This window comes from Pecten maximus, chromosome 2, assembly GCF_902652985.1.
Source record: "Pecten maximus chromosome 2, xPecMax1.1, whole genome shotgun sequence".
Lineage (NCBI taxonomy): Eukaryota > Metazoa > Mollusca > Bivalvia > Pectinida > Pectinidae > Pecten > Pecten maximus.
Window position 1 is genome coordinate 45,978,794 of NC_047016.1, and position 26,432 is coordinate 46,005,225.

The window sequence follows — 26,432 nt, forward strand, 5'->3', positions numbered from 1 at the left end:
TGTGTTACCATATAAGGATAAGATTAGATATGTGTTACCATATAAGAGTAAGATTAGATGTGTTACCATATAAGGGTAAGATTAGATTTGTGTTACCATATAAGGGTAAGATTAGATTTGTGTTACCATATAAGGATAAGATTAGATATGTGTTACCATATAAGTATAAGATTAGATATGTGTTACCATATAAGGGTAAGATTAGATGTGTTACCATATAAGGGTAAGATTAGATATGTTACCATATAAGGATAAGATTAGATATGTGTTACCATATAAGGGTAAGATTAGATATGTTACCATATAAGGATAAAATTAGATATGTGTTACCATATAAGGGTAAGATTAGATATGTTACCATATAAGGATAAAATTAGATATGTGTTACCATATAAGGGTAAGATTAGATTTGTGTTACCATATAAGGGTAAGATTAGATATGTTACCATATAAGGATAAAATTAGTTACCATATAAGGGTAAGATTAGATTTGGGATAAGATTAGATGTGTTACCATATAAGGGTAAATTAGGTCACTGGGGAAAAAAGAACTTCTGTGATACAGTGTATGGAAAACTGCTTCTTTGAAGGTTGGATTAATGTAGGCATTGTTTATACTTACAGGTCAGATCAAACCAGGTGAAGACTTCTCACAGCGTTCAATAACATGGTCCATGTTCAACAAAGTAAGTATCAACGTACTTGACAGGGAAATATTGATAAATACAATGAAAACAAGATCCAAAAAAAGAGAAAAGAGAATATCAGGATTTGTAAGAAGGTGTATCATGCACTTTTCTATATTACCACACTGCATGTAGGACATCTTGTTGGGTTCTATATATAGCTCATCTGGTACATAGGACTGGTGCTGTGGTGCAACTTGTTTAAAAATCATCATTGTTGTGAGAATGGAGGGTATGGCCCACTTTAACAGGCGACGTAATGGAGATGATTCTGAGATTTCTCTTAGATTTAACATTAATACTGAATTGCTGACTATAATCCGGTTCTGAACAAATATACATGTAGCCTTACATATTTGTAGGATGCTTTGTCCGCTCGGAACTTCACATTCTGGGAGTGGTTCTATAATGTCATGAAGCTTACAGAGGAACACCTCAAACAACCTTGGATGGATGGGTAAGTTTTTAGGTCACCTGATGAGACAAAGTCTCAAGTGACCTATTCTAATCGCCTTTTGTCTTGTCGTCCTTCGTGCCATGTGCATCGTCCATCCGTAAACAATTTACATGTTCAGCTTCTTCTCAGAACCCCCTGAACCAGTTTCATCTAAATTGTGCAGAAACATTCCATGGCCAGAGTTCAACCAAAATTGTGAAATATATGGTCCCCGTCCCCCAAGGGACTGAGGGATGGGGCCACAGGGGTCAAATTGACTGAAATTTCAAAAACCTTCTTGTCAAGACCAAATAAGGTATAATCAAATACTCTTCATAGATGGAAGGGTCTTAAGATGCTTTACCAAAATTGTGAATTTATCAACCCTAGAGTCCTAAGTTTGCCCCTGGGGAGAGGGTAAACTTTACTATAGTTTATATAGGGAAATCGCATCAATTGTGTGATTTCTATTGGAATTCATTTCAACTTGGTTAACATTATCAGCATGGGATGATAGTTTGATGGTATGTACATGTTGGTACTGACTGACCTCCAGGGGCTGATGGGCTGGGCCAAAAAGGATCAAATTAGCTGAATTTTTTCAGGACTCAGGTGACCATTAAGGCCATTTACTGATGCATAAACCTTCTTTAGCTGATGAGTGCAACATGTGTACTGTGTACAAAATATTTCATGAACCCTCAACAAACATATTTTTATATACAGTTTTTGTATAATTATGTTTTTTTGTACATGAATACCATTTTAAACATTGTAACATCATATTGTACACCAGATTGATAGGTTTTATTAGGGTCCAAGGTCACACTTAGCATAACTAAACATGGACATGGGTATAATTTAATCCAGGAAAAAAAGGAGATACATTTGTTGATTGTTTGAAACAGGTCCGTGATAGGGTTTGTCAGCAAGAACTCTGCACAGGAATGGTTGATGACCAAACCAAATGGAACTTTCCTGTTACGGTTCAGCGACTCGGAGACGGGAGGGATCACAATAGCGTGGGTAGCCGATGATCCTTCAAAACCAGGTAGATATTTATTTAGAATCTAGAATAATGTTTAGAACATAAATTTGCTTAAAAGTTATTTTGACTGAAATAATGAGAATATATAGTGGATATCTAACAGCGTCTTCGGTAATACCAATTATATTTCACGAGTGTGGCCAATATCACACTAATGCAAAATAACACTGTAATAGAATGTATAATTTTCGATATTTCACTGGTTAAAATGTAATAAGTCATGAGCACTGATCTTGTTCACTCCAGGAGAGAGAGCAGTGTGGAACTTGGCTCCGTACGGCCGCAAAGACTTCATGATCCGCAGTTTATCTGACCGCATCAAGGACTTAGATGCCCTTGTAACCCTGTATCCAAATATGCCTAAATCACAGGCCTTTGGAAAGTATTACACAGCTGTGTCAGGTATGTGTGTGAGACAAATAGGAAAGCCGCAATCAAAATGGGTTGGGCTTTACCACCCATGAGATATATAGAGGATATCTAATAGTGTCTTCATTAATACCAAATATATTTTACAAGTGGGGCTAATGTTTTGATATATTTCACGAGTGCACAGCACACGTGAAACATATTAAAATATTAGATGCACAAGATATGATATTAGATATGCTTATTATTACATTTTTATAGCAAAATATAGTGGGTCAAATTTTAATTTTCCCCATTGTCTTTTGTAAGCAGTGTTTTGATTGGTCAAATCAGAAGAAAAATATCAGAAAAAGTTATATTTTTCACTATTGGTAAAAATGTAATAATAAAACTTATTTTACTATAACTAAAGAATAATAGCAAAATGGGGCTTTGCTCAAACCACCCACCAAATTTTAATATGATTGCTCCCTTCCTTCCCACTCAGATAATTTTGGAATAGACCTTATATTTGATCAAATAAGGGTACCAGAAGGGCAGAACAATATACGCCCATTGAATGTCATGATTTTGAAGCCTACCAAGTTTAAAAGAATTTGATAGAAAACTGTAGAAGGAGATCTCTTGAATTGATGTACTAGAAATAAACAAAGGGAAATAACTGCTGCAAAAATAGTCTTATCAAATTTTTTGTACAGGGAAACATCTTTATATTATGACTACATGTATAATGCATTCCAAGTTTCAGAGAAATCAGTCAAAAAATGTAGGAGACATCCAAACAAAATCAAATACTGAAATGAATGAAAGGCAGTAACTTTTGCAAAAATAGATGAATGAAAAATCTTTTAATAGGGGAAACACAGCCTCATATCGTGATTATAATTTATAATGTATACAAAGTTTCAAAATCAATTGAAAAATGTAGGAGATTGCCAGGCAAACAAAAATTTACATCGTAAGATGACTCCATACCATAATACTCTGTCAAATTAATTAAAAACAGTATGTCTGAACTGACTGAACCTGATTTTCTAGTGATAGACTTTTGTAATGAAATCATTAACCCAATTATGATAGCACCTGACATTTTGTTTTGACTTCTCCAGAAAAACATCATGCTGTGAAAGATGGATATGTACCCTGCACACTGGTAGCCAAATTACCTGACAGTCTGTGAGTATTTTTCGTAAGATAGTGAATATTTTCCTGATTAGCCAGCTGAAATTGATTATATTGGTTTTTGAAAAAACCAACACTTTCTAAACTTTTGATGATATACAATATGTCACGCAGGTTGTACATTATAGTATAAAGAAAGGGTGTGATAAAAACATTTAATCTAATGTATACCTACAACTGTCTGAGACATTTTAATAATGAATCTGATGACAACAACATTAATCTATTGTATGTATGACATACATTTTCCAAGATCAGATATCTATCAATTGGACAGTCTTAATAGCTTGTTCTTGGAAATTGTCATTCTTAATTGTAAACTTGGTCATCGACATTCAAATCTTTTAAAATGACCTTCAAAGTGAAGAAACAGGTATAAAAGAGGTCCAATTGGCCACCTCATACTGTGAAAAATGTGTTGTAGTTTGTGATGTTTCAAATTTGGGTGTGATGAATTTGATACAATACAGATTATTCATTTTTGGGTACAAAATAAAACACTTTTAGTAAAACTTCTAGACTAGGGAAGCAATTGGCAAAGTTTATGTCTGCTTTGTCGATTTAGAATTCAAATGTATACTTTAAAGGGCAAGTGCAGCGCCGATGGACTTCAATAATCCCCAGACTCCACAAAGCTCACATCTCAGCCCCGACTCTCCCACCTACGAGTCAAACAAGTAAGGCACCTTTAGATTGCGGTATTTTGTGTAAAAGTTATAATTTTATTACCCACGATTATCATAATGTGGTCTATTTAAATTGCCCATCTCTGAAGCCTACTCGATTTGCACTCTTCTCCTTCTAGAATATATCTTCCGGTCACTGGATTTGTAGCTCTTCTGCTTCTGGAAGATCTTCTACCTCTTCTGTCTCGAAGCTGGAAGATTTATCTTCCAAGATGGCGGCTACCATGTTTTAAGTGTGAGAGTGATGAGTTTCACTAGAGAAGGATTTATGACACATACATGCACATTGTTTGTGCCATAGTGTTTGAGAAAACTTGTTTGTTTTGGGTTATGTTCTTCCGGTTTACTCGATTTACATATAACGGAATGCGATCTTCTGAGAAAGCTTTTCTTCAGAGAAGAGTGCAAATCAAGCTGGGGTCTGGTCTGTCTTTCTGTCTGTAGCAATTCTTACCACTATTTCTTCCCAAAAATTTCATATGTAGCTTTCTCCTTGGTCCTTTGTTGTCCAATTTAGAGGCTGATCAGAAAAAGAAAATGGTCATTGTCTTGAATTTCGACAGATGAGTTTGTGATTGTTATTTCATAGAATGTTGTGCATGGATCTCTCTCAAAATCCACAAATAGAATACCATTCAAACTCTGTATTTTCTGAAAAGTGATTGCTGTGTCGTACAGCACAATACAATTCAACTGCTTATTTGTTACTGTAAACTCTTTCATTTGATGTCATGAAAAAACAAGGTACATATGTATGGCAAGCCGTTTGGGTGTTTACCTATTGAAATGAAGATATCTCTATTTAATTAGAGATATCTCTATTTAAAATGAAGATATCTCTATTTAATTAGAGATATCTGTAATTTAAATAAAGATATCTCTATTTAAATAAAGATATGTCTAATTTAAATACAGATATCTCTATTTCTACTGAAAATAGAGATATCTTCTTTTAAATTACAGATATCTCTATTTCAAATTCATATATCTCTATTTGAATTACAGATATCTTTAATTCAAATAGAGATATCTGTATTTCTACAACAATTAAAGATATCTTTATTTAAAATAGAGATATCTCTATTTGAATTAAAGATATCCCTATTTTAAATAGAGATATCTTTAATTTTGTTTAAAAAGAGATGTCTTCATTTTAAATACAGATATCTCTAATTCAAATACAGATATCTCTAATTCAATTAAAGATATCTATTTTAAATAGAGATATCTTTACTTGAATTAGAGATATCTGCAATTACTTTGCAATACAGATATCTCTATTTCAAATACAGATATCTCTATTTGAATTAAAGATATATGTATTTACACGTGTTTGCTCAGTGCGAAGATTAATATTGAAACACAAAGAAAATAATGATTACTCCCTAATCCTGATCAGTGTTAACGAAACGCTTGTAATTAAATTGGACTATCCGGATCCCATATGCATGCATCAGAGATGTAGGTCTAAACCGATAAACTTGCTACTTGGAGGGGATTTCTAAAGAACAGAACATGGCAACTGTTCTACGGGAAATAGTGCGAACTGTTGCGGCTATACGCAGTACCATTGAAAGCAGCACACGGTCTGCATTTCCCGCCATTTTGCGTCACTAGTGCTTTACTTCCGTCATGCGCAAAAGGGGAGAATCAAGGGAGCAGTCGTTTTTCCTATTTGATGGTTAAATACAGATATCTCTATTTCATGTCAAATAAAGATATCTTTAATTCAAATAGAGATATCTGTATTTAAAATAAAGATATCTGTATTTCTACAACAATTAGAGATATCTGTATTTGAATTAGAGATATCTGTATTTGAATTAAAGATATCTGTATTTCTACAACAATTAGAGATATCTGTATTTGAAATAGAGATATCTTTAATTGAATTAGAGATATCTGTATTTGAATTAGAGATATCTGTATTTGAATTAAAGATATCTTTAACGGTATCTCTAATTAAAATAAAGATATCTTTAATTGAATTAGAGATATCTGTATTTGAATTAGAGATATCTCTATTTCGTGTTTAATTAGAGATATCTATTTTAAATAGAGATATCTCTAATTGAAATACAGATATCTCTAATTCAATTAAAGATATCTCTATTTAAATTAAAGATATCTCTATTTGAATTAAAGATATCTTTAATTTTTATATTAATAATGATATCTTTATTTTGAATACAGATATGTATTTAATAGGTAAAAACCCAAACGGCTTGCCATACATATGCAAAGATAAGCCAAGTCTATCATAGATAGAATGTTTACTTCAAGTTTCTTTGAGTTGACAGTATGCGAGATACAAAATTTTTACTTCAAGTTTCTTTGATGTGACATTTTCGAGAAAAAGAATTTTTACTTCCAAGTTTCTTTGAGTTGACAGTATGCGTGATAAAGAATGTTTACTTCAAGTTTCTTTGAGTTGACAGTATGCGAAATACAAAATTTTTACTTCAAGTTTCTTTGATGTGACATTTTCGAGATAAAGAATTTTTTCTTCAAGTTTCTTTGAGTTGACAGTATGCATGATAAAAAATGTTTAGTTAAAGTTTCTTTGCATTGACAGTATGCAAGATAAATATTTTTTATTGCAAGTTTCTTTGAATTGACAGTGTGCAAGATAATTTTGACTGTATTTATCAACAAATATTGCGGATAATATAATCTTTTCATGAACCACCTGGGCCTTACTGTAAATCATGTATCAGTTTAACGTTTGAAGTACCTCTAACTTAAACAAATCTTGTATACTCATTGTACTTCCAGTGTTGCCATGAACCAGAATCATTTGCAGCCAATCGAGGAGGATATGGATCTTTTGTTATCAACAGTGACAGATTATAATCCTGATGACATCAGTGACATCAGTGACATCAACATTGCCGAGTTCATTAAGTCAATGTCACAGAAAAAGTAAAAAGTGGGATTATGAAATATATGTTGATGGACCCGCTGGCTTCGAGGAAAAGTGAAAAAGACACATTTTAGAGTGATCAACCGATTCTTAACAGTGTGATGCATTCGGACAAGACATTTCAATGTCTATAAAGGCAAATAAAACCTATAGTTAAAAACCTTAGAAAGGACATCCTCAATAGATTCTATTTATGATGATTTGTAATATAAAGCAGGATTTTTCTGTCCGGTGAGAATTGTTTTATAATGTAGACATGATTTTTGTTTGTTTATATATTGATATTTTGATATCGGCTTTAACAGAAATGAAAAGAATGTCGTAGAAATCTACTAAAGTGAAAAGGAATACTAAACTTGAATGGGCGAGCTTCCAGTAGGAATAACTTTTTATGTAAATGTAGAACAATGCTGGCAGGTTCAGCAGGAATAAACCGGGAAAAGGGGATTCAGATATGTGTTAGCAGAGATGAAATTTAGTATATATGTTGTGGCCAGAACCTTTTTCAGATAGGTATTCCATTGTTGTTACCTAAATGTATTACAAGAAATTTCTAAAAGTGAGGCGAGGCTTTTTAATGTGCATCATTGACCAAGAATTGACAGGGCTGATGTGGAATTCTGGTGGGGTGGATTTTCATCTATTTTTTGACATTGAACAGTGCATTGTATTTATAACCTTAATTATTAATGAAATAATGTCTTAAACTCACTTGATATTTGTGTTTGTTGCCATGCTTAGCAAGTTAGGCATGAAATGGTTGGCAGATCATGATTTTTTATCCGAAGTTTTAATTATGCGATTTGTTTAACAGGTTTGTTAATCTTGTATCTGTATGACAGAGATGCTTTATCATGTAAAAGTACTTGTGCATAATACTGGTATTTTTGGTTAACCAGCATGTCAGATCTTTGAAGTAGTTAATCGATCTGATCAGTATTTCATTTTTTTAAACACATCATTTTTAATCTCCTTGCATGTCGGTAACCAAAACCCTTCAGTATTTTAGTTAACATTTCATGAACACATACATTTGAACTTTTCATGTTTGTGCCATTTTAATGGAGAGGGAAACGAGCCTACAATTTCATCCTCTTCACTCAGATTCATTTTCATATCCATACAACATCATATCCTTACAGCTTTTGATTTATCTTTGAAATTGAATATAAGAAACCAAACTTTAGATCACTGTTATGTATTATACTATATTCGAGTGGGGGCATTTCTGACGGGATTAAAATAGAAAGTTTGGTTGACAGAAGCAATTGAAATATTTTTAAGGATGAAATGCACTAAAGAATCCCACCAGGAAATATAAACCTACCACTTAATTATTCTATATTACAAGGATTTTTTGCTTTGTTTTATTTCATGGAGAACAATTTATAGTTCTGGAGGAATAATATGATTGGTCCATTTGTCTGTACACCTTTATATCTCCGACACTGTTATCTACGTAATATGTAAATTTACAATTGTAAAATCAAACGCACAAGTAGGGATGAAGTATTGAATACTAAGATTGGGTCTAGTACTCCTTATAATTATGTACATCGGTTATCTAGTTTATATGGGGCTGCGGTGGCCAAGTGGTTAAGGTGTCCCGACACTTTAACACTAGCCCTCCACCTCTGGGTTGCGAGTTCAAAACCTACGTGGGGCTGTTGCCAGGTAGTGACCGTAGGCTAGTGGTTTTTCTCCTGGTACTCCAGCTTTCCTCCACCTCAAAACCTGGCACATCCTTAAATAGGACGTTAAACAAAATAAACCAAAACATCTGGTTTATATGGCAACCCTGTTGAAATTAAATCCCAGGATATCCCTTTGTTAACCATACATCAGTTTGCCTTGTTTGAGTATCAACTACACTATACTTCGTAAATCCTTGGAAGGCGAGGGTGGCTTACAGAAACATACGTACAAGTTTATGACGATTCAACATGTGCAACTCTACCCAACCAATTTGGGGGTTTCTAACTGAAATTATGTGCCAGACCTTTTGTTAATTTGTGATAATGCACAAAAATTGAGTGGGAAGATAAAGATAAAGTAACGTATTTAAGATTGCTTGCACTACCACTGTTGACTGAATTTAAAATTGCATGTATACAGACATTATGTACCCCTCGTGTATAAACTTAGTTGTTTTGCTTCCGATTTTGCACATATCTTGTCCAAAACTAGTCAACTAAGATTATAGCTGTATATACCATTTCGGTATTCTCTGTTGTGGTATACCATTTCGGTATTCTCTGTTGTGGTATACCATTTCGGTATTCTCTGTTGGTTCTTTGGTACCAGGGTAAGCACAGCTTAAATTTACTACCAACAGTCTACACACAATCCTTCTGTACTCTCTCTTCTTGTATTCCTTATTCAACATGTTTTTATACTTAAATCATATTTTTGCAATGGCAATAATCATACACAGGTAAACTCGTATACAATGTTATTGTTACCTTGGCACATTGTTTTGCAAGGAGACAATATTTGCTGATTTTGACCTTGGCTTTGTCGTGCGATTTGCACACAATGGAGAATACTGTATTGTATTGGTTTCTCATTAGCTCCAATAACTTCCATACTTGGTTTGTGAATGACAAGTACTGCATGATTAACAAGCCTAGGGCCAAGCTGGTAAGTCGCTGGGGTTGTAGTTTATATTTTTTGTTGTAGAAATAATCGGTAAGAGATTGATACATCAAACATGTATGCAATAAAGAATCAAAACAATGAGATTTTTTTCTTTTCTTCATAGATTCTGTCTGAATAGGCTCCCGTAAACCAAAACATTTATGCAAGGCAAATTCTCGTTTCATGAATCATCACTACAGCCCTCATTAATACTAAAATTAGTTTTCTCACTTGTATACCGAAAATATACATGCCAATTAATACCAGAAGCTAATTATGAAATTTGAGAAAGATTCAAAAAGTTTAACTGATAAATGGACGATGCCAGCCCAAATTGAACATCAGATGGCAGACTAAGGGTGCCACACTAGATCAGCTTAGGGCTACTCCAGAATTATCTGTGAGAGGGATGGGAGGCACTTTATTAAAGGTGGGTGGTAGGGTCACAAAGAATTCCTCCCACATGAATAATTTTGGAACAGCCCTTGGATGTTTTGTAAAATGGGGAGCTAGAAATGAAATCATATTTTGTTGAAAAGACAAAAAGCAAAAGAATTTTTGATATTTGATTTCTTTATAAATCACTCAAAACATAATCTCTCTTTCTCGCTGATACAGAACACATTCAAACATTAAATATATATAAAAGGTACATAAACAGAAAAGCCATCTTTTATGACATTAACACAGCACTTTGTCTTGTATTTAGCTCGGTGTCTATTGTAACTGCCAAATTCCAAGTCTCTTTGGAGGATTTCTCAGATTGACAACAACATTTAACATGTAAAATTTGTTCAAAAACATTGTCACTGACCCAGAACGGAAATTAAAGAACTTGCCAGCTTGTTTTTTTTTTTTAATTCTAAGACATTAATGTATCCTGAAATTTTTTCTCTAAATGACGATGAACAGGACACAATATTGCAGTGCTTGTCCTGCAACAGCCATCACAGATCATGGGGTGAGAAATGGTATCCTTTCATTCTCCATACGAGTCTACCTAAGAGACAGTTGCCACCTTTGCGCCTCCTCTTTCACTCCGGGAAATTCTTCATAAATATTTTCCTAAATTCAATATCCTCACATCTGAAAAATACAACATAAGAAAAATGATTAAACAAATATTTCTTACTTAGTAAAGGTACGAACTGATGCAGGATCTAATGGGAATGTGCTATTTCTCTGCATTAAAGAAAATTTTCTATAAGCCTCAGTCCTATCATTGATAATCATTGTAATTCATGATTATGATGTCGACAAGAGTTTTTCATCACAGGCTTATTGAGTTAGATAGTCCAACAAAGTTAAGATTTTTATAAATAGTAACAAAATGAAGGTTAAATCCCTGTTACTCCGATATACACATCAAATGAGACCTTGGCATCTAAATGTTTAAAGGGCAATGTCACCAACCCTGAATAGTGATCAATTTATCAATACCACAAATGGTTAAAATAGTTATGTGAGAAATTTAAGTTCATAAATGGTTACTCTTATAATTGAGACAAAAACACAGAATGGGTGGTGTTTTTCATTAACCAGTGCGAACTTTTACACTGAAACAAATTCAAGCCATCATGAGAACTTGTACTACCTAAAACATATACAAGTCATTATGATAATTTGTACTACCTAAAACATATACAAGTCAATATGATAATTTGTACCACCCATATCAAAGAGACACACAGACATACACTGTGTGACCATGGTTCAGGGTGGCCTGTTTATCTAGCACGGTGTCTGATCTGTGAAGGAGATGGAAACTCGTACAGAAATTCGCTGTGCTTTACTCGGATGAGGGACCTCTGCAATCCAAGTACCATAAGTATGTGTATACTGACCATTGCACGTTAGGTTGCCATATTGTATGGAAGACTATGAGCCGTCATTATGACATGTAGACCATTGCTAACAAACTTACCATGCCAGGGTAGCCTTGCATCCTTTCTCCTCCGCGTACATCATCAATCTTCAAGATCATTTTTGTTAGTTGTACGGCCAACATAATTTGGGCCCTCTTGGATGATAAAGTTTCTATGACATGCTGATCTTTCATATCTGTAAACCAAAAACAAAGGTTAACACGATGGACACAGTTCAGAGCCAAAACAGAAGACTTGAGAAGAACAAGCCTCAGTCCTATCATTGATAATCATATAGTTCATGATTATGATGTCGACAAAGTTTTTTCATCATTAGCTTGCATTTCCAATGGATCGGTACTATGTAACTCACTTAAAGCTTCTTTGGAGCTTTCTCAAATTTATCCAGTTTTATATTTAGCAGTAAAAACTCTGATTGCATAATGAAGATTGGTTAATTAACTTCAATTTTACTAAAGTAATCTGAAACTATACAAATTTATCTCAGCTACATTAAGCAAAATTATTATATTTCTGATGTATAAACTTCAATACTAAAACTATCAAGAGTACAGACAGTTCCATGGTCATGAAGGTATATTTATATCTATTTGGAGGAAGAGTTCTTCAATAAAAGAGTGTCATTAAAATGCGACAAAACTAATAGCACCAAATATGCACTAAAACCAATTACCATTTGTGTCTTTGAATAAACAATCAATTCCTAGTCGTGGATTTTTCTCTTTGAGCTGACGAGATTTGATGTCTGCTAATGTGTGGATCGGTGATGAACCACTGTTTTCGGCTAGCGCTAATGGGATACTTTCTAATGCCTCTGCAAATGACCTCATGGCATACTGTTCAAGAGTAGATACCTGCAACACAGAAAATGAAAGCATTACAGACATTTGTAACACATAAGCTCATTCCTCACACAGCTACTATATAGTTAGTACCAAACTGGAGTCTTTCATGTACCATATCTATCAAACATGAAGCTGTACATAGAGACTGGCAAATTAACCTTCAATATGGTGTAATACTACGTGCTTAGAGTATTCCCTTCCACCTGGTAACAATTTATAATTAGATGTACGACTTTCCCAATTTTCAATTTGTAACCTAGATTCATGATAAGATTTAATAGTGACCAATAGAAGTAAAGTTACTTGTATTTTATTACAATTTTAACACCTTGACAAGGACTTTATCAGGAACAAGGCTCAGTCCTATCATTTAGAATCACTGAGTGTCATGATTATGATGTCGACATAGGTTTTTCATCATTGACTTCATCATTCCTGAACTTCATCATTTCTGAGATAAAACTGATAATCTGTATAACAGAGTATTCCACCTTACAAATGGCCCTATCCAGAGTACATATCTGAAGGAGTCACAGAGTTGTATTGTACAGCTCTTCTTGCCCCAAAACAGCTAAAAATATCTAGAATTTATTTTGTACCACCCATATCAAAGAGACACACAGACATACACTGAGTGACCATGGTTCAGGGTGGCCTGTTTATCTAGCACGGTGTCTGATCTGTGTAGGAGATAGAAACTCATACAGAAATTCGCTGTGCTGAAGTTTTTTTGCTTTCATCAATGAATCTCAAATTCAAACGTTTCATTATCAGTTTCATAAGAACTTCAAAGTTTTGGTCTCTTTCATCCTCTACCAAATCTATGACGAGATGTACATGTATGTGAGTAGATATTTCACAGGAATAACCCCGATAATAAATCCCTTACATGGGAAAACTTAGCCCTCTGTACCAATTTTTTTAATTTGCTGTCAGATGAAAAGTAGGTTAACTATCAGGAACAAGCCGCAGTCCTATCATTTAGAATCACTGAGTTTCATGATTATGATGTCGACAAAGGTTTTTCATCATTGGCTTGAGGATTCCTGTTTTTTGTCCAGAAGTTGTAATAGAAAATTTTCACAGAAAAACAGGACTTCAGCAAATACAGTGGAACTTCGTTAACTCGAACTCGGATAACTCGAATACCCCGCTTAACTCGAAGTACCTCGCCGGTCCCGGCCGAATTCTCTCTTTATCTTAGTAAAAAAACTCGGAAAATTCGAATTCGGATAACTCGAAAAACTCGGATAATACGAGGTAAAAATTTGGTCCCAACAATAAAAATCCTACTTGAAATGTTCGAATAACTCGAAGTATAATTTTCGTCGATCGGTGGCAAACGCCGACATTTTTTAAGAGCTAAATTCCGTTTGTAATACTGAACATATCGGCACTACTAACCTACATGCTATTATAAGTGTTTCATAAATTCATAAAAGAAATTGTCGGTTGAATCTTATAACAACAAGTCTTGGTGATAAAAAGTACTGCTTTACTTACATCAGGTAATTTCCCAAGGCGGTCGCCGATATCAGTACACACGATAGTCAACAACTCATCTACCCGTTCGCTCAAGCGGAACTAATCTCTGACACACCGGTAGATCTACCCGGCTGATGTTTTTACAGGTGTAGAAATGACACAGTCACCGGCGCCTATTAAATATTTAAACTGCTGAAACAATAGCGTAATTACTGCCGAGGTGTTCAGAGTACAACTGTAACGGTCAGTGCTTTCTATGAAATCGGATAAAACGCCAACTCAGTTACAGTAACATTTTATACGCACATGCGCAGCCCAACTTCCGGTGCTAATACACATGGAAATGGCGTGGTTATCAATAAAAAGTAAGTAGGCCTATCAAACAGTATTTTATATATGTCCAATAAAAGGTAATGGTTCTGTTACGTTTTGTATGCAATCTGTGTTAAACTTAAACGGTTATTTGTTTTGACATTAATAACTTGTTATTTTGTCGAATTCCGTTTTATCGTTTACCTTTTGCAAACATGACTTGCACATCAGATCGTTATTGAAGTGACTAAGTGAAAGAAACTTTATCGTGACTGTATATCGGCAAAACTACACCAAATTACAAGTGACATAACGAAACATTACATATATATTTACATGTATTGACCAGTCTTCACACTAAACTGATGAGCGACAGAGCGAAGTTATAATGATTATATAATGTTGACAAATATTGACCAAACTTTTCACCAAAAACGATAACTCGCTTAATTCGAACACTCGGATAACTCGAAGTTTTTTCGTGGTCCCGTCGACTTCGAGTTAACGAAGTTCCACTGTATTTCACAAGTAATCAAACCAATCCATCAGAAGACCCCATCCAATGCAACATGTCAAATCTACGACATTAGAGAATATTTGCTAACTAGACAATGCCTTCATACACAAGCCGTAAAAAAAATTGAATCTTAACTTTGGAAACTTGATGTTACCCTACCGCCATTAACCTGTACGACTATTAATCACTCTGAACATTTCACTCTATCAATGGCCCTATCCAGAGAGCACATGTCTACAGCCCCACAAGAATGCTATAACTAGTTAGAATAATATTGAACCAAAAAAAAATATGAAAACTTTATCAATAAAGATCATAATGTATGATAGAAAATGAAGCTCCGAAACTACTAGGAGTAATATATATCTTTCCCACCACCACAATGCTAACTAACAATGGTAGCATGCTTTTGTACCACCCATATCAAAGAGACACACAGACATACACTGAGTGACCATGGTTCAGGGTGGCCTGTTTATCTAGCACGGTGTCTGATCTGTGTAGGAGATTGAAACTCATACAGAAATTCGCTGTGCTGAAGTTTTTTTTGCTTTCATCAATGAATCTCAAATTCAAACATGTTTCATTATCAGTTTCACAAGAACTTAAAAGTTTTGGTCTCTTTCATCCTCTACCAAATCTGTAAGCGAGACATTCATGATTACACAGACTATATACAAGTGGGTAGATATTTTACTGGAAAAGCCCTGATAATGAATCACTTAAATGAGGAAACAGCCCTCTGTACCAAGTTTTTTTTTATTTTCAATTTGCTGTTGGATGAAAAGTCAGTCAATTACCAGGAACAAGCCTCAGTCCTATCATTTAGAATCACTGAGTTTCATGATTATGATGTCGACAAAGGTTTTTCATCATTGGCTTGAAGATTTGTTTTCTGTTCTGAAGTCTTAATTGAAAATTTTCACAGAAAAACAGAGGTTCTTCAGCAAATAATCAGAAGACTCCATCCAATGCAACATGTCAAATCTACGACATTAAAGAAGCTTTGCTAACCAGACAATGCCTTCATACACCAGCCAATAAGAAATTGAATCTGACTTTGGAAACTTGATGTTACACTACTGTCATTAACCTGCAGAACTATTAATCACTCTGAACATTGAACTCTATGAATGGCCCTATTCAAAGAGTGCAATGTCTACAGCCCCACAGAATGCTAAAACTAGTTAGATTAATATCAAAAAAAATTTTTTTTATAAAAACTTTATCAATAAAGATTATAATGTTGAAATGTTAGGATAGAAAATGAAGATACGAAACTACTCCAGAGTAAAGCTAGTAAAAATTCAAATTGGCCGCAAAATCTGCTTCAGAAAAAAAGTCCCTATTCAATCCCAGAGTAAAGGAAAAGTATTATTTCTTTAATGATTATGAAACGTTAGGCAAACCGATAAATAATAGAAAATTGATCGGTGCACACTTACCGATATATCCAATCATCAATGTTAAAATCTCAACAGATTCCCACCATTGATGCTAACAATGATATCTTTCCCAACACCACAATTCTGAACTAACAATGGTAGCATGCTTTTGTACCACCCATATCAAAGAGACACACAGACATACACTGAGTGACCATGGTTCAGGGTGGCCTGTTTATCTAGCACGGTGTCTGATCTGTGTAGGAGATGGAAACTCATACAGAAATTCGCTGTGCTGAAGTTTTTTTTGCTTTCATCAATGAATCTCAAATTCAAACAGTTTCATTATCAGTTTCATAAGAACTTAAAAGTTTTAGTCTCTTTCATCCTCTACCAAATCTGTAAGCGAGACATTCATGATTACACAGACTATATACAAGTGGGTAGATATTTTACTGGAAAAGCCCTGATAATGAATCACTTAAATGAGGAAACAGCCCTCTGTACAAAGTTTTTTTTATTTTCAATTTGCTGTTGGATGAAAAGTCAGTCAATTACCAGGAACAAGCCTCAGTCCTATCATTTAGAATCACTGAGTTTCATGATTATGATGTCGACAAAGGTTTTTCATCATTGGCTTGAAGATTTGTTTTCTGTTCTGAAGTCTTAATTGAAAATTTTCACAGAAAAACAGAGGTTCTTCAGCAAATAATCAGAAGACTCCATCCAATGCAACATGTCAAATCTACGACATTAAAGAAGCTTTGCTAACCAGACAATGCCTTCATACACCAGCCAATAAGAAATTGAATCTGACTTTGGAAACTTGATGTTACACTACTGTCATTAACCTGCAGAACTATTAATCACTCTGAACATTGAACTCTATGAATGGCCCTATACAGAGAGCACATGTCTACAGCCCCACAGAATGCTAAAACTAGTTAGATTTAAAGGGCCTACTCAATCCCAGAGTGAAGAAAAAGTAATATTTCTTTAATGATTATGTAAAGTTAGGCAAACCGATTAATAATGAAAAATTGATCGGTGGACACTTACCGATTTATCCAATCATCAATGTTGAAATCTCAACAGATTTCCACCATTGATGCTAACAATATCTTTCCCAACACCACAATTCTGAACTAACAATGGTAGCATGCTTTTGTACCACCCATATCAAAGAGACACACAGACATACACTGAGTGACCATGGTTCAGGGTGGCCTGTTTATCTAGCACGGTGTCTGATCTGTGTAGGAGATGGAAACTCATACAGAAATTCGCTGTGCTGAAATTTTTTTTGCTTTCATCAATGAATCTCAAATTCAAACATGTTTCATTATCAGTTTCAGGGCATCCAGTAGGATTAAAATCTCCAGAGTCAGTGACCCTCAGCCCTGAAATCCTGAGAGTCAAATCAAAATCCTGAGAGTCAAAATATGAAATTCTCAAACTTCACGGTTAATCGTTACCAAATGTAATTCAAACTGATAAAAGTGTCTTTTTTTTAAATTATAATTAATTGAATAATATTCAAAAGAATTTAGTTCATCTTAATTTATAATCCATTATTTGTTTTTATTAAATAAATAAAAGTATTTTAAAAATTTAAACTTTTCTTTTAATTATATAGTTTTTGTTTGAATAAAGTACAATTAAAACATAATTAATTTTTGTATTTAATTTAAATACCTGGTAACTGAAATAAATTTCTTGTAAACCATTTAACAAAAAAACTTGTATCACTGTTTTCTTGCTGGAATTATGTATAAATGTGTTACATTGGTTAAGCATAATTTGTAAAACCATTTTTTTTTTTTTTTTTAATCTGCTCAGCCTCTAGAGATTATTTTTTTATGCTAATCCTGTTTTCATATTTACCGCCAAAATGTAACATGAATGATTTACGCTTCCCACCCTATCAAATGCACTGCCGAGGTTATGTACATGTAAGGTTATTCAGGTTAACAACAAAATGGCTGCCGCAAACTAGGCCTGCTTACGATCTCATTCTTGTTATGTACATGATTGAAAGTTATCACAAACATATGTTACATTTATTTGTTGGGATGGCAATCTACTATAGCTTACTCATTTCAATTATTAAAATGTGATTGCTTAGAACAAAGTGCAGATTGGCCACTACAGGTAATTACAGTGGATACTTCACCTGTGCCCCAATTTGGCAATCGGCAGCGACAGTTTGGTTAGTCACAGTTGAGTGGCTCTTTTAATTGACTCCTAGAGGTATTCTACTAATTAGAGTCACTGGCCAGAGCAAATATACCCTTTGTTGAGCCTGAGTATTGGACAACACATAGACTAATTACAGTGGTGGTCAAAATAAGAAGCGTCAGATTGACGCACGGCATGCAAAAGTCGTGCGTCAAATTAAATTTTGCTGCGTCATTGACCCGAGGTCTCGGGTTAATGGATGCCCTGAGTTTCACAACAAGTTCAGAACTTAAAAGTTTTGGTCTCTTTCATCCTCTACCAAATCTGTAAGCGAGACATTCATGATTACACAGACTATATACAAGTGGGTAGATATTTTACTGGAAAAGCCCCGATAATGAATCACTTAAATGAGGAAACAGCCCTCTGTACCAAGTTTTTTTTTATTTTCAATTTGCTGTCGGATGAAAAGTCAGTCAATTACCAGGAACAAGCCTCAGTCCTATCATTTAGAATCACTGAGTTTCATGATTATGATGTCGACAAAGGTTTTTCATCATTGGCTTGAAGATTGGTTTTCTGTTCTGAAGTCTTAATTGAAAATTTTCACAGAAAAACAGAGGTTCTTCAGCAAATAATCAGAAGACTCCATCCAATGCAACATGTCAAATCTACGACATTAAAGAAGCTTTGCTAACCAGACAATGCCTTCATACACCAGCCAATAAGAAATTGAATCTGACTTTGGAAACTTGATGTTACACTACGGTCATTAACCTGCAGAACTATTAATCACTCTGAACATTGAACTCTATGAATGGCCCTATACAGAGAGCACATGTCTACAGCCCCACAGAATGCTAAAACTAGTTAGATTTAAAGGGCCTACTCAATCCCAGAGTGAAGAAAAAGTAATATTTCTTTAATGATTATGTAAAGTTAGGCAAACCGATTAATAATAGAAAATTGATCGGTGCACACTTACCGATATATCTAATCATCAATGTTAAAATCTCAACAGATTCACATCACTGATGCTAACAATGATATCTTTCCCAACACCACAATGCTAACTAACAATGGTAGCATGCTTTGTACCACCCATATCAAAGAGACACACAGACATACACTGTGTGACCATGGTTCAGGGTGGCCTGTTTATCTAGCACGGTGTCTGATCTGTGTAGGAGATAGAAACTCATACAGAAATTCGCTGTGCTGAAGTTTGTTTTGCTTTCATCAATGAATCTCAAATTCAAACATGTTTCATTATCAGTTTCACAAGAACTTAAAAGTTTTGGTCTCTTTCATCCTCTACCAAATCTGTAAGCGAGACATTCATGATTACACAGACTATATACAAGTGGGTAGATATTTTACTGGAAAAGCCCTGATAATGAATCACTTAAATGAGGAAACAGCCCTCTGTACAAAGTTTTTTTTATTTTCAATTTGCTGTCGGATGAAAAGTCAGTCAATTACCAGGAACAAGCCTCAGTCCTATCATTTAGAATCACTGAGTTTCATGATTATGATGTCGACAAAGGTTTTTCATCATTGGCTTGAAGATTGGTTTTCTGTTCTGAAGTCTTAATTGAAAATTTTCACAGAAAAACAGAGGTTCTTCAGCAAATAATCAGAAGACTCCATCCAATGCAACATGTCAAATCTACGACATTAGAGAATATTTGCTAACCAGACAATGCCTTCATACACCAGCCAATAAGAAATTGAATCTGACTTTGGAAACTTGATGTTTCTCGACTGCCATTAACCTGCACAACTATTAATCACTCTAAACATTTCACTCTATGAATGGCCCTATACAGAGAGTACATGTTTACAGCCCCACAAGAATGCTAAAACTAGTTAGATTAATATATAAAAAAAAATTATGAAAAATTTATCAATAAAGGGCCTACTCAATCCCAGAGTGAAGAAAAAGTAATATTTCTTTAATGATTATGTAAAGTTAGGCAAACCAATTAATAATGAAAAATTGATCCGTGGACACTTACTGATATATCTAATCATCAATGTTAAAATCTCAACAGATTCACATCACTGATGCTAACAATGATATCTTTCCCAACACCACAATGCTAACTAACAATGGTAGCATGCTTTTGTACCACCCATATCAAAGAGACACACAGACATACACTGTGTGACCATGGTTCAGGGTGGCCTGTTTATCTAGCACGGTGTCTGATCTGTGTAGGAGATAGAAACTCATACAGAAATTCGCTGTGCTGAAGTTTGTTTTGCTTTCATCAATGAATCTCAAATTCAAACATGTTTCATTATCAGTTTCACAAGAACTTAAAAGTTTTGGTCTCTTTCATCCTCTACCAAATTTAATGCATTCTGGATTATATAATTAATACTTATTGATTTAAGGAAAACTAAGACAGATTGCATCTCATTCTTTTCAACAACACTCACATTAACCATAAATGAACCTGGATTATATATTACATGTTTATTGGAAAAACATTAAATAATACGGGCTTTTTTTCCTGGACATTTATTTTAGCAGCGGTCATGTAATTGATTTGTTTTGCATTTTGTTTAACAATCACGTGTTCTTGTGTGTCTTGTTGCCGTAATAGTGCTGATCTTGGAAAGTTTGACATTCCATTTATAAAGGGGAGATTTTGAGTCATGATTAGGCCTATGTCTTTTACAAACATTGCAATACATGTATGAAATGTTTTTGTTGTCGCCGTCATCCTCAGTAATCTCGAGCTCGCCGGTCCAAAGCCAATCAAACTCCCCCAGCCGTTTCGTCTGAGAACGTTTGATCTTCTTTGGCTTGGGGAATACGGGACAATTTTGCCGTTGATGTTGCCATCATCCAATCATCAATGTTGAAATCTCAACAGATTCCCACCATTGATGCTAACAATATCTTTCCCAACACCACAATGCTAACTAACAATGGTAGCATGCTTTTGTACCACCCATATCAAAGAGACACACAGACATACACTGTGTGACCATGGTTCAGGGTGGCCTGTTTATCTAGCACAGTGTCTGATCTGTGTAGGAGATGGAAACTCCTACAGAAATTCGCTGTGCTGAAGTTAGAGAAGAATATTAAGTTATTTCGTTTTACTTTTAAGATAGAAATGACAACAAACCTTGTTGGCAGCTTCCGCCACTGCGAGTGAACACGAGATTTCCGGTGCTCCTCCCCCGTACACGATTCTGTCATCACTGACCAGGTTACGGATGACACACAGGGCATCATGGATACTCCGCTTTCCCTCCTCGATAATCTGTGGATCAGAATCAGATAATCCAATGAATATCAAAGACATTTTTCAGCGTAACAATTTTAACAGTTTTAAAACAATTTTTACACAGCATTTCTTTGAATAAAAGTATTTCATGCTTGATTACAGAAAGGCATACATTCTGAGTTTCAACATTTTATCAAACGATGACAAGTTATTGAAGGAGAAGGCTATCCAGTTCAAATAGCTTACCATTTTGTTACCGCCTCGGATGAAGATTGTGACGGCTTTGGAGTTAGCACATTTTTCTATGACCAACATCTTGTCCTTGGTTGTACCAAAGTCCAACTCGCGTACGATTCCAGCCTTGCCAAGCTTTTCTTTTGTCAGTTCCTCAAACCTTGGCACTATTCTGCCACCTGTTGCTATGGCAATCAGCTGTGAAACAAATCCATTTATACAATACATATATCTATAAATGTTTTGGACAAAAATTCCAGAAACGTTGACAACGTTGAGCATAATCACAAGGGAATTTATGTTATACATAAACCCTCAACCAAGTTTCCAGATTGAACTGAATGGGTATTAACCTGATGTTAAACCCTTTTTAAACAGATAGTAAGCCTAACTTCTTTTCTGATGAAGCCATTAAAACTGTTTTTGAATGGAGAAATTGTACGAAGCATTATTTTTATAAAAAATCTTTATCTGAAGTATTTCTACCTCAATTTCTGGACCTCCAACCCAGCGCACAGCTGGAAGTTTTCTCTGTAGCAGAAGGTGGTTGGCTTCGTCATCAAATCCCCACTGGCAGATTACAAGGTTAGCACCTGCATCCTTTACCTATTAAACATTAATTAGGTCAACAATAGTTGCATCAAAAGATCAATCAACATCAGTTGCACAACTTACTAATTCATTAATAAATTCTAAATGCATTGTCATAAATATTTGACAACCTTCATGATTGTAATTTTAAGAAATTGGATACTGGTGCTTTAATATTGTGGATAAATTCAGTAAAAATGAAGACATAATTGTAAAATTGAAAATAATTTTGATACCGACCTGTTGAACCATGGTGTCAAACTTCTTGACTTCATACTCCCGGAGTTTGTGGTAGTCCTCAACAGACTTTATTTCCAAACCATGCTTTGTCTTTGGCTTTGGAGGCTCAAACGGACAGGTGAGAATTGCTATTTTGGCATCTTTTACTTCCTGAAGAACAAGAGTTTTAAAAATTCTAGTAATTAATGGTACAGAGTTGATGAAAAAACAAGATTTATTTCATGCATACAAAATATGTACCACCCATATCAAAGAGACACACAGACATACACTGAGTGACCATGGTTCAGGGTGGCCTGTTTATCTAGCACGGTGTCTGATCTGTGTAGGAGATGGAAACTCATACAGAAATTCGCTGTGCTGATCATTTTCTGTCCTTTTTCTTTACTTTCAAGACTCCAGCTAGACTCAGATCAGAGACTGATCATAATATCTACTTCTTAGACTCAGAACAAAGACTGATTATAATATCTACCTGCAATGGACTTTTTCAAGGTTATTTCTGCAGATTCATTACACAATGTTTTCATATAACTTTCCTTCAATTTCCTCACATCCAAAGTACTGCTCAAGTTCAGAAAGGCAATTTCCAACCAATTTGCAAAAGCTGCAGAATTCCCCTTATAAACACAAGCCAAATGGTTTAAATAATACCTTGGGCATTTGTGGATGGCTGAAGTCTTTGTCCACGATGACGCCCTTCACTAACATGGTGTCCTCCATCTTGCCACCTACTTTCCCTTCTACCTTGATTAGCTCAAAGTTGACATCCTTCTTATCAAAGTCAGCCACAGCCAAGATTGCATCCACAGCAATCTCTGCCATCTGTCTGTGACATCTGTTGACTCTGAATAATATGAAAAAAAAATTCTGTTATGCACAAAAATGTTAATATTTCCTTAAGGAAACGGCTGCTGATCAACATACAAAAAGACATCTAGGGGTGAGGCATATTTCCAAACAGAGAAAATTTTAGAAGTTTTAAAACTTTGAAATATGCCCTTACAGCAAAATAATTTATCAAACAAACGGTTAACTTTTAATTAAATTATGAACTTCTGAATCATCTGATATAAACTTACATTTTTGACCCCAGAGTTGTCATTGCCAATTGAATAAGTGGCTCTTTATTTTTAGGGTCTGTCTTGAATGTTTCACTGATAGTGCTAAGATGCTCGAAGGCAACTTTGGCAGCCATTTCATAACCATCTGCAATCCGGATGGGGTGAATACCTCTGTCTAGCAGTTTTTCAGCGTGTTCTAGTAATGCTCCCGCAAGCACTGAAAGGACCCAAACAACATATTTTTTTACATTTATATAAGAACACAAAATTTGTAAGATAACATTGTAAACCAACACACTATTTTTTGGCATAGCCGTATATTATTTTGGCCCCGGATATGACGCGACAGGTGGCGTTACTGGTCAAGATGAACTATGTGATTGGTCAATGTAGCGGTAAATGCAAAATGCAGATATGTAGTTAAAAACGAAACAAAGTTAAGATTGAATGCAAACTGAATAAGTGGATGTATTTTTTCAAATGACACATGGATAAAATTATATTCCTGATTCAAATGCAGTCTTATTATCACCAAAAATGATTCTAACTGATATAATTTTGTTATCCGTGCTGAAACGCATGACTTCGTTGATTTATTTCACCAGCAGTTTTACATTATAACTACAAGCATTAAAACTATGCCGTTTATCTTTTTTAAAGATATTTCTTGTTTAAATTTAAAACATAGAACCACTAGAGACCTACCTACAACTCCTGTGGTACCATCTCCAATCTCATCATCCTGAGACTGTGACAGCTGAACCATGAGCTTGGCTATCTGGTGGTCCACATCCATTTGTTTTAAGATTGTGGCCCCATCATTTGTAATAGTTACATCCCCATCAGGGCCAACCATCATTTTATCTAGTCCCTTTGGCCCGAGGGAAGATTTCAGCACACCAGCAACAGTCTTCGCAGCAAGAATATGAGACTGAAAGGAAAAAATTCAAATACAAAGTTTCAATTTGCTTGATTGCGATACATTTATAGATCAGTCTACATTTTTATATTAGATTTCACAATCAGAATGTTGTCAAGGATGTTTGCTAAAGATACAGGCCTAGGGTTGTTGAGTATTCGAGTCGGACATCAGTACTTTCCAGTTACTTTGAAAAAATCAAGTTTGCCCAAAAATTAGTATTCTTTTCTGGCTCTTTAAGGGGAAAACCAACTTTCAAGAAATTGGGTGGAAAAAGTAACCCAAAAATGCATGATTTTTGAAAAAAGTATTAATTTTCATTACAGGTCAACTACAGTTTGAAGACCAAGCTATAAATTGCTGTATAGCTATATCATCTTTTTTCAATAGATCGAGATAGGTCAATGATTCTATATGTTCCATGCTATTTTATTGGGAAAATAGTCAAAACGAAAATGAAAATAGTCATTGTGCATTCACACTTATTGCCTATGAACACACCAACAATGAATTCTTGTCAAATTTCATGTTTGTACACTTGTAAACAATGTTTTTTCATTAGTAAGGATAAATAAACACACAACGGAAATGTCCATATATGCAAATATCTTTTATTTTTGCATTTTAATGACGTTTCCTGACTAAATAAATGCGGCTTTGACAATTTCTTCTTTTAATTTTCAAGTTGAAATTTATTTTGGCTACTTTTAACAACAAAGCTCTGCCCTAAATAATATAAATATAATAAAAGTTGACGTTTTCCCCAACCTGAATTGGACGATACTAATTTAAATCTGCTCAAAATTTCCACGTTTTATTTCATCTTTCTAATCTGAATTTGGTGTTTCGGTACGAGCATGTTCAACCTCGTTTGTTTATTGTCATACAGAATTGTCTACTGGACTTGTCAAAACATGAACAATTGATCATGAATCCCTTTTCATTTGCCTTGAAACTTTCACAAATTTATGAAGACTTGACAAAAATACACAAATAACCTTTACATAGTCCACGGTAAACCTATACATCTACATTATGGAAGACCATTCCATTAATTTAGAATGTTCTGGAACTAGCTAACAAGTCGCTGAATAACGGTAGATTCCAGAACCATCTACGAAAACATACTGGAAATAATAATGAATGTTATGCTGCAAATCAACGTAATTTTGCACTATTTCACCACCTCCACATTACAATGGATAAGTGCAATAAATTAACAAATACAGGCGTAGGAAAAACATGAGCATAATTCTAGCGATACTAACTTCACAGAAAACGTGACTGTCATGCTTCTCTGTTTACCTTGTGGGCTTCAATGCCCGTTAATCTCGATTTTCTTTCTTGATCGCGGATAATAATAAATGGCCTGCCATACTCGTCGAACGCTAAGGATCCGGCCATTCCGTTGTTGTATTTTGAGGGATATCTATCCCGAAATAACGCCGATTACAGTAGATTTTCAACGCAACCCGGCTACCTTCAGGGAATGGGGAAATAAATATGTCGTCTGAATTCTCGTTTCTTATGAGAAGATGCGAGATTTCATTAACCGATTTTCGTT

The 26,432-nt window shown here is 34.7% G+C and overlaps 2 protein-coding genes across 5 annotated transcripts in view; one reads left to right on the plus strand and one right to left on the minus strand.

Moving 5' to 3' along the window:
• Nucleotides 1-10,069, plus strand: part of LOC117322263 (signal transducer and activator of transcription 5B-like) — a 31,798-nt gene extending 21,729 nt beyond the window's left edge. For all 4 annotated transcript variants that reach the window (XM_033877068.1, XM_033877067.1, XM_033877066.1 and 1 more), the window contains 7 exons: nucleotides 625-686; nucleotides 1,049-1,143; nucleotides 2,031-2,173; nucleotides 2,417-2,572; nucleotides 3,649-3,715; nucleotides 4,309-4,398; nucleotides 7,183-10,069. In XM_033877068.1, the coding sequence (XP_033732959.1) occupies nucleotides 625-686; nucleotides 1,049-1,143; nucleotides 2,031-2,173; nucleotides 2,417-2,572; nucleotides 3,649-3,715; nucleotides 4,309-4,398; nucleotides 7,183-7,333 (764 nt within the window). In that variant the 3' untranslated portion in view covers nucleotides 7,334-10,069. The remainder of the gene's footprint in view (nucleotides 1-624; nucleotides 687-1,048; nucleotides 1,144-2,030; nucleotides 2,174-2,416; nucleotides 2,573-3,648; nucleotides 3,716-4,308; nucleotides 4,399-7,182) is intronic.
• A 453-nt stretch (nucleotides 10,070-10,522) lies between these two features.
• LOC117322264 (T-complex protein 1 subunit epsilon-like) lies at nucleotides 10,523-26,383 on the minus strand. The gene is made up of 11 exons (XM_033877071.1): nucleotides 26,174-26,383; nucleotides 24,655-24,880; nucleotides 23,968-24,166; nucleotides 23,540-23,732; nucleotides 22,886-23,035; nucleotides 22,541-22,660; nucleotides 22,067-22,252; nucleotides 21,719-21,856; nucleotides 12,527-12,707; nucleotides 11,892-12,028; nucleotides 10,523-11,053 (listed from the first exon to the last, which is right to left on the minus strand). The coding sequence occupies exons 1-11, from the start codon at nucleotides 26,270-26,272 to the stop codon at nucleotides 11,048-11,050; spliced, it is 1,635 nt and encodes a 544-aa protein (XP_033732962.1). The 5' UTR covers nucleotides 26,273-26,383; the 3' UTR covers nucleotides 10,523-11,047.
• Between the last annotated feature and the right edge of the window lie 49 nt (nucleotides 26,384-26,432).

Coding starts and splice junctions, on each gene's coding strand:
- LOC117322264 (XM_033877071.1), bottom strand. CDS start 26,272: ATGGCCGGATCCTTAGCGTTCGACGAGTATGGCAGGCCATTTATTATT. Junction 24,167..24,654: donor TGGTACCACAGGAGTTGTAG/GTAGGTCTCTAG, acceptor GGGTCCTTTCAG/TGCTTGCGGGAGCATTACTA. Junction 22,661..22,885: donor TTGACACCATGGTTCAACAG/GTCGGTATCAAA, acceptor AATGTTTAATAG/GTAAAGGATGCAGGTGCTAA.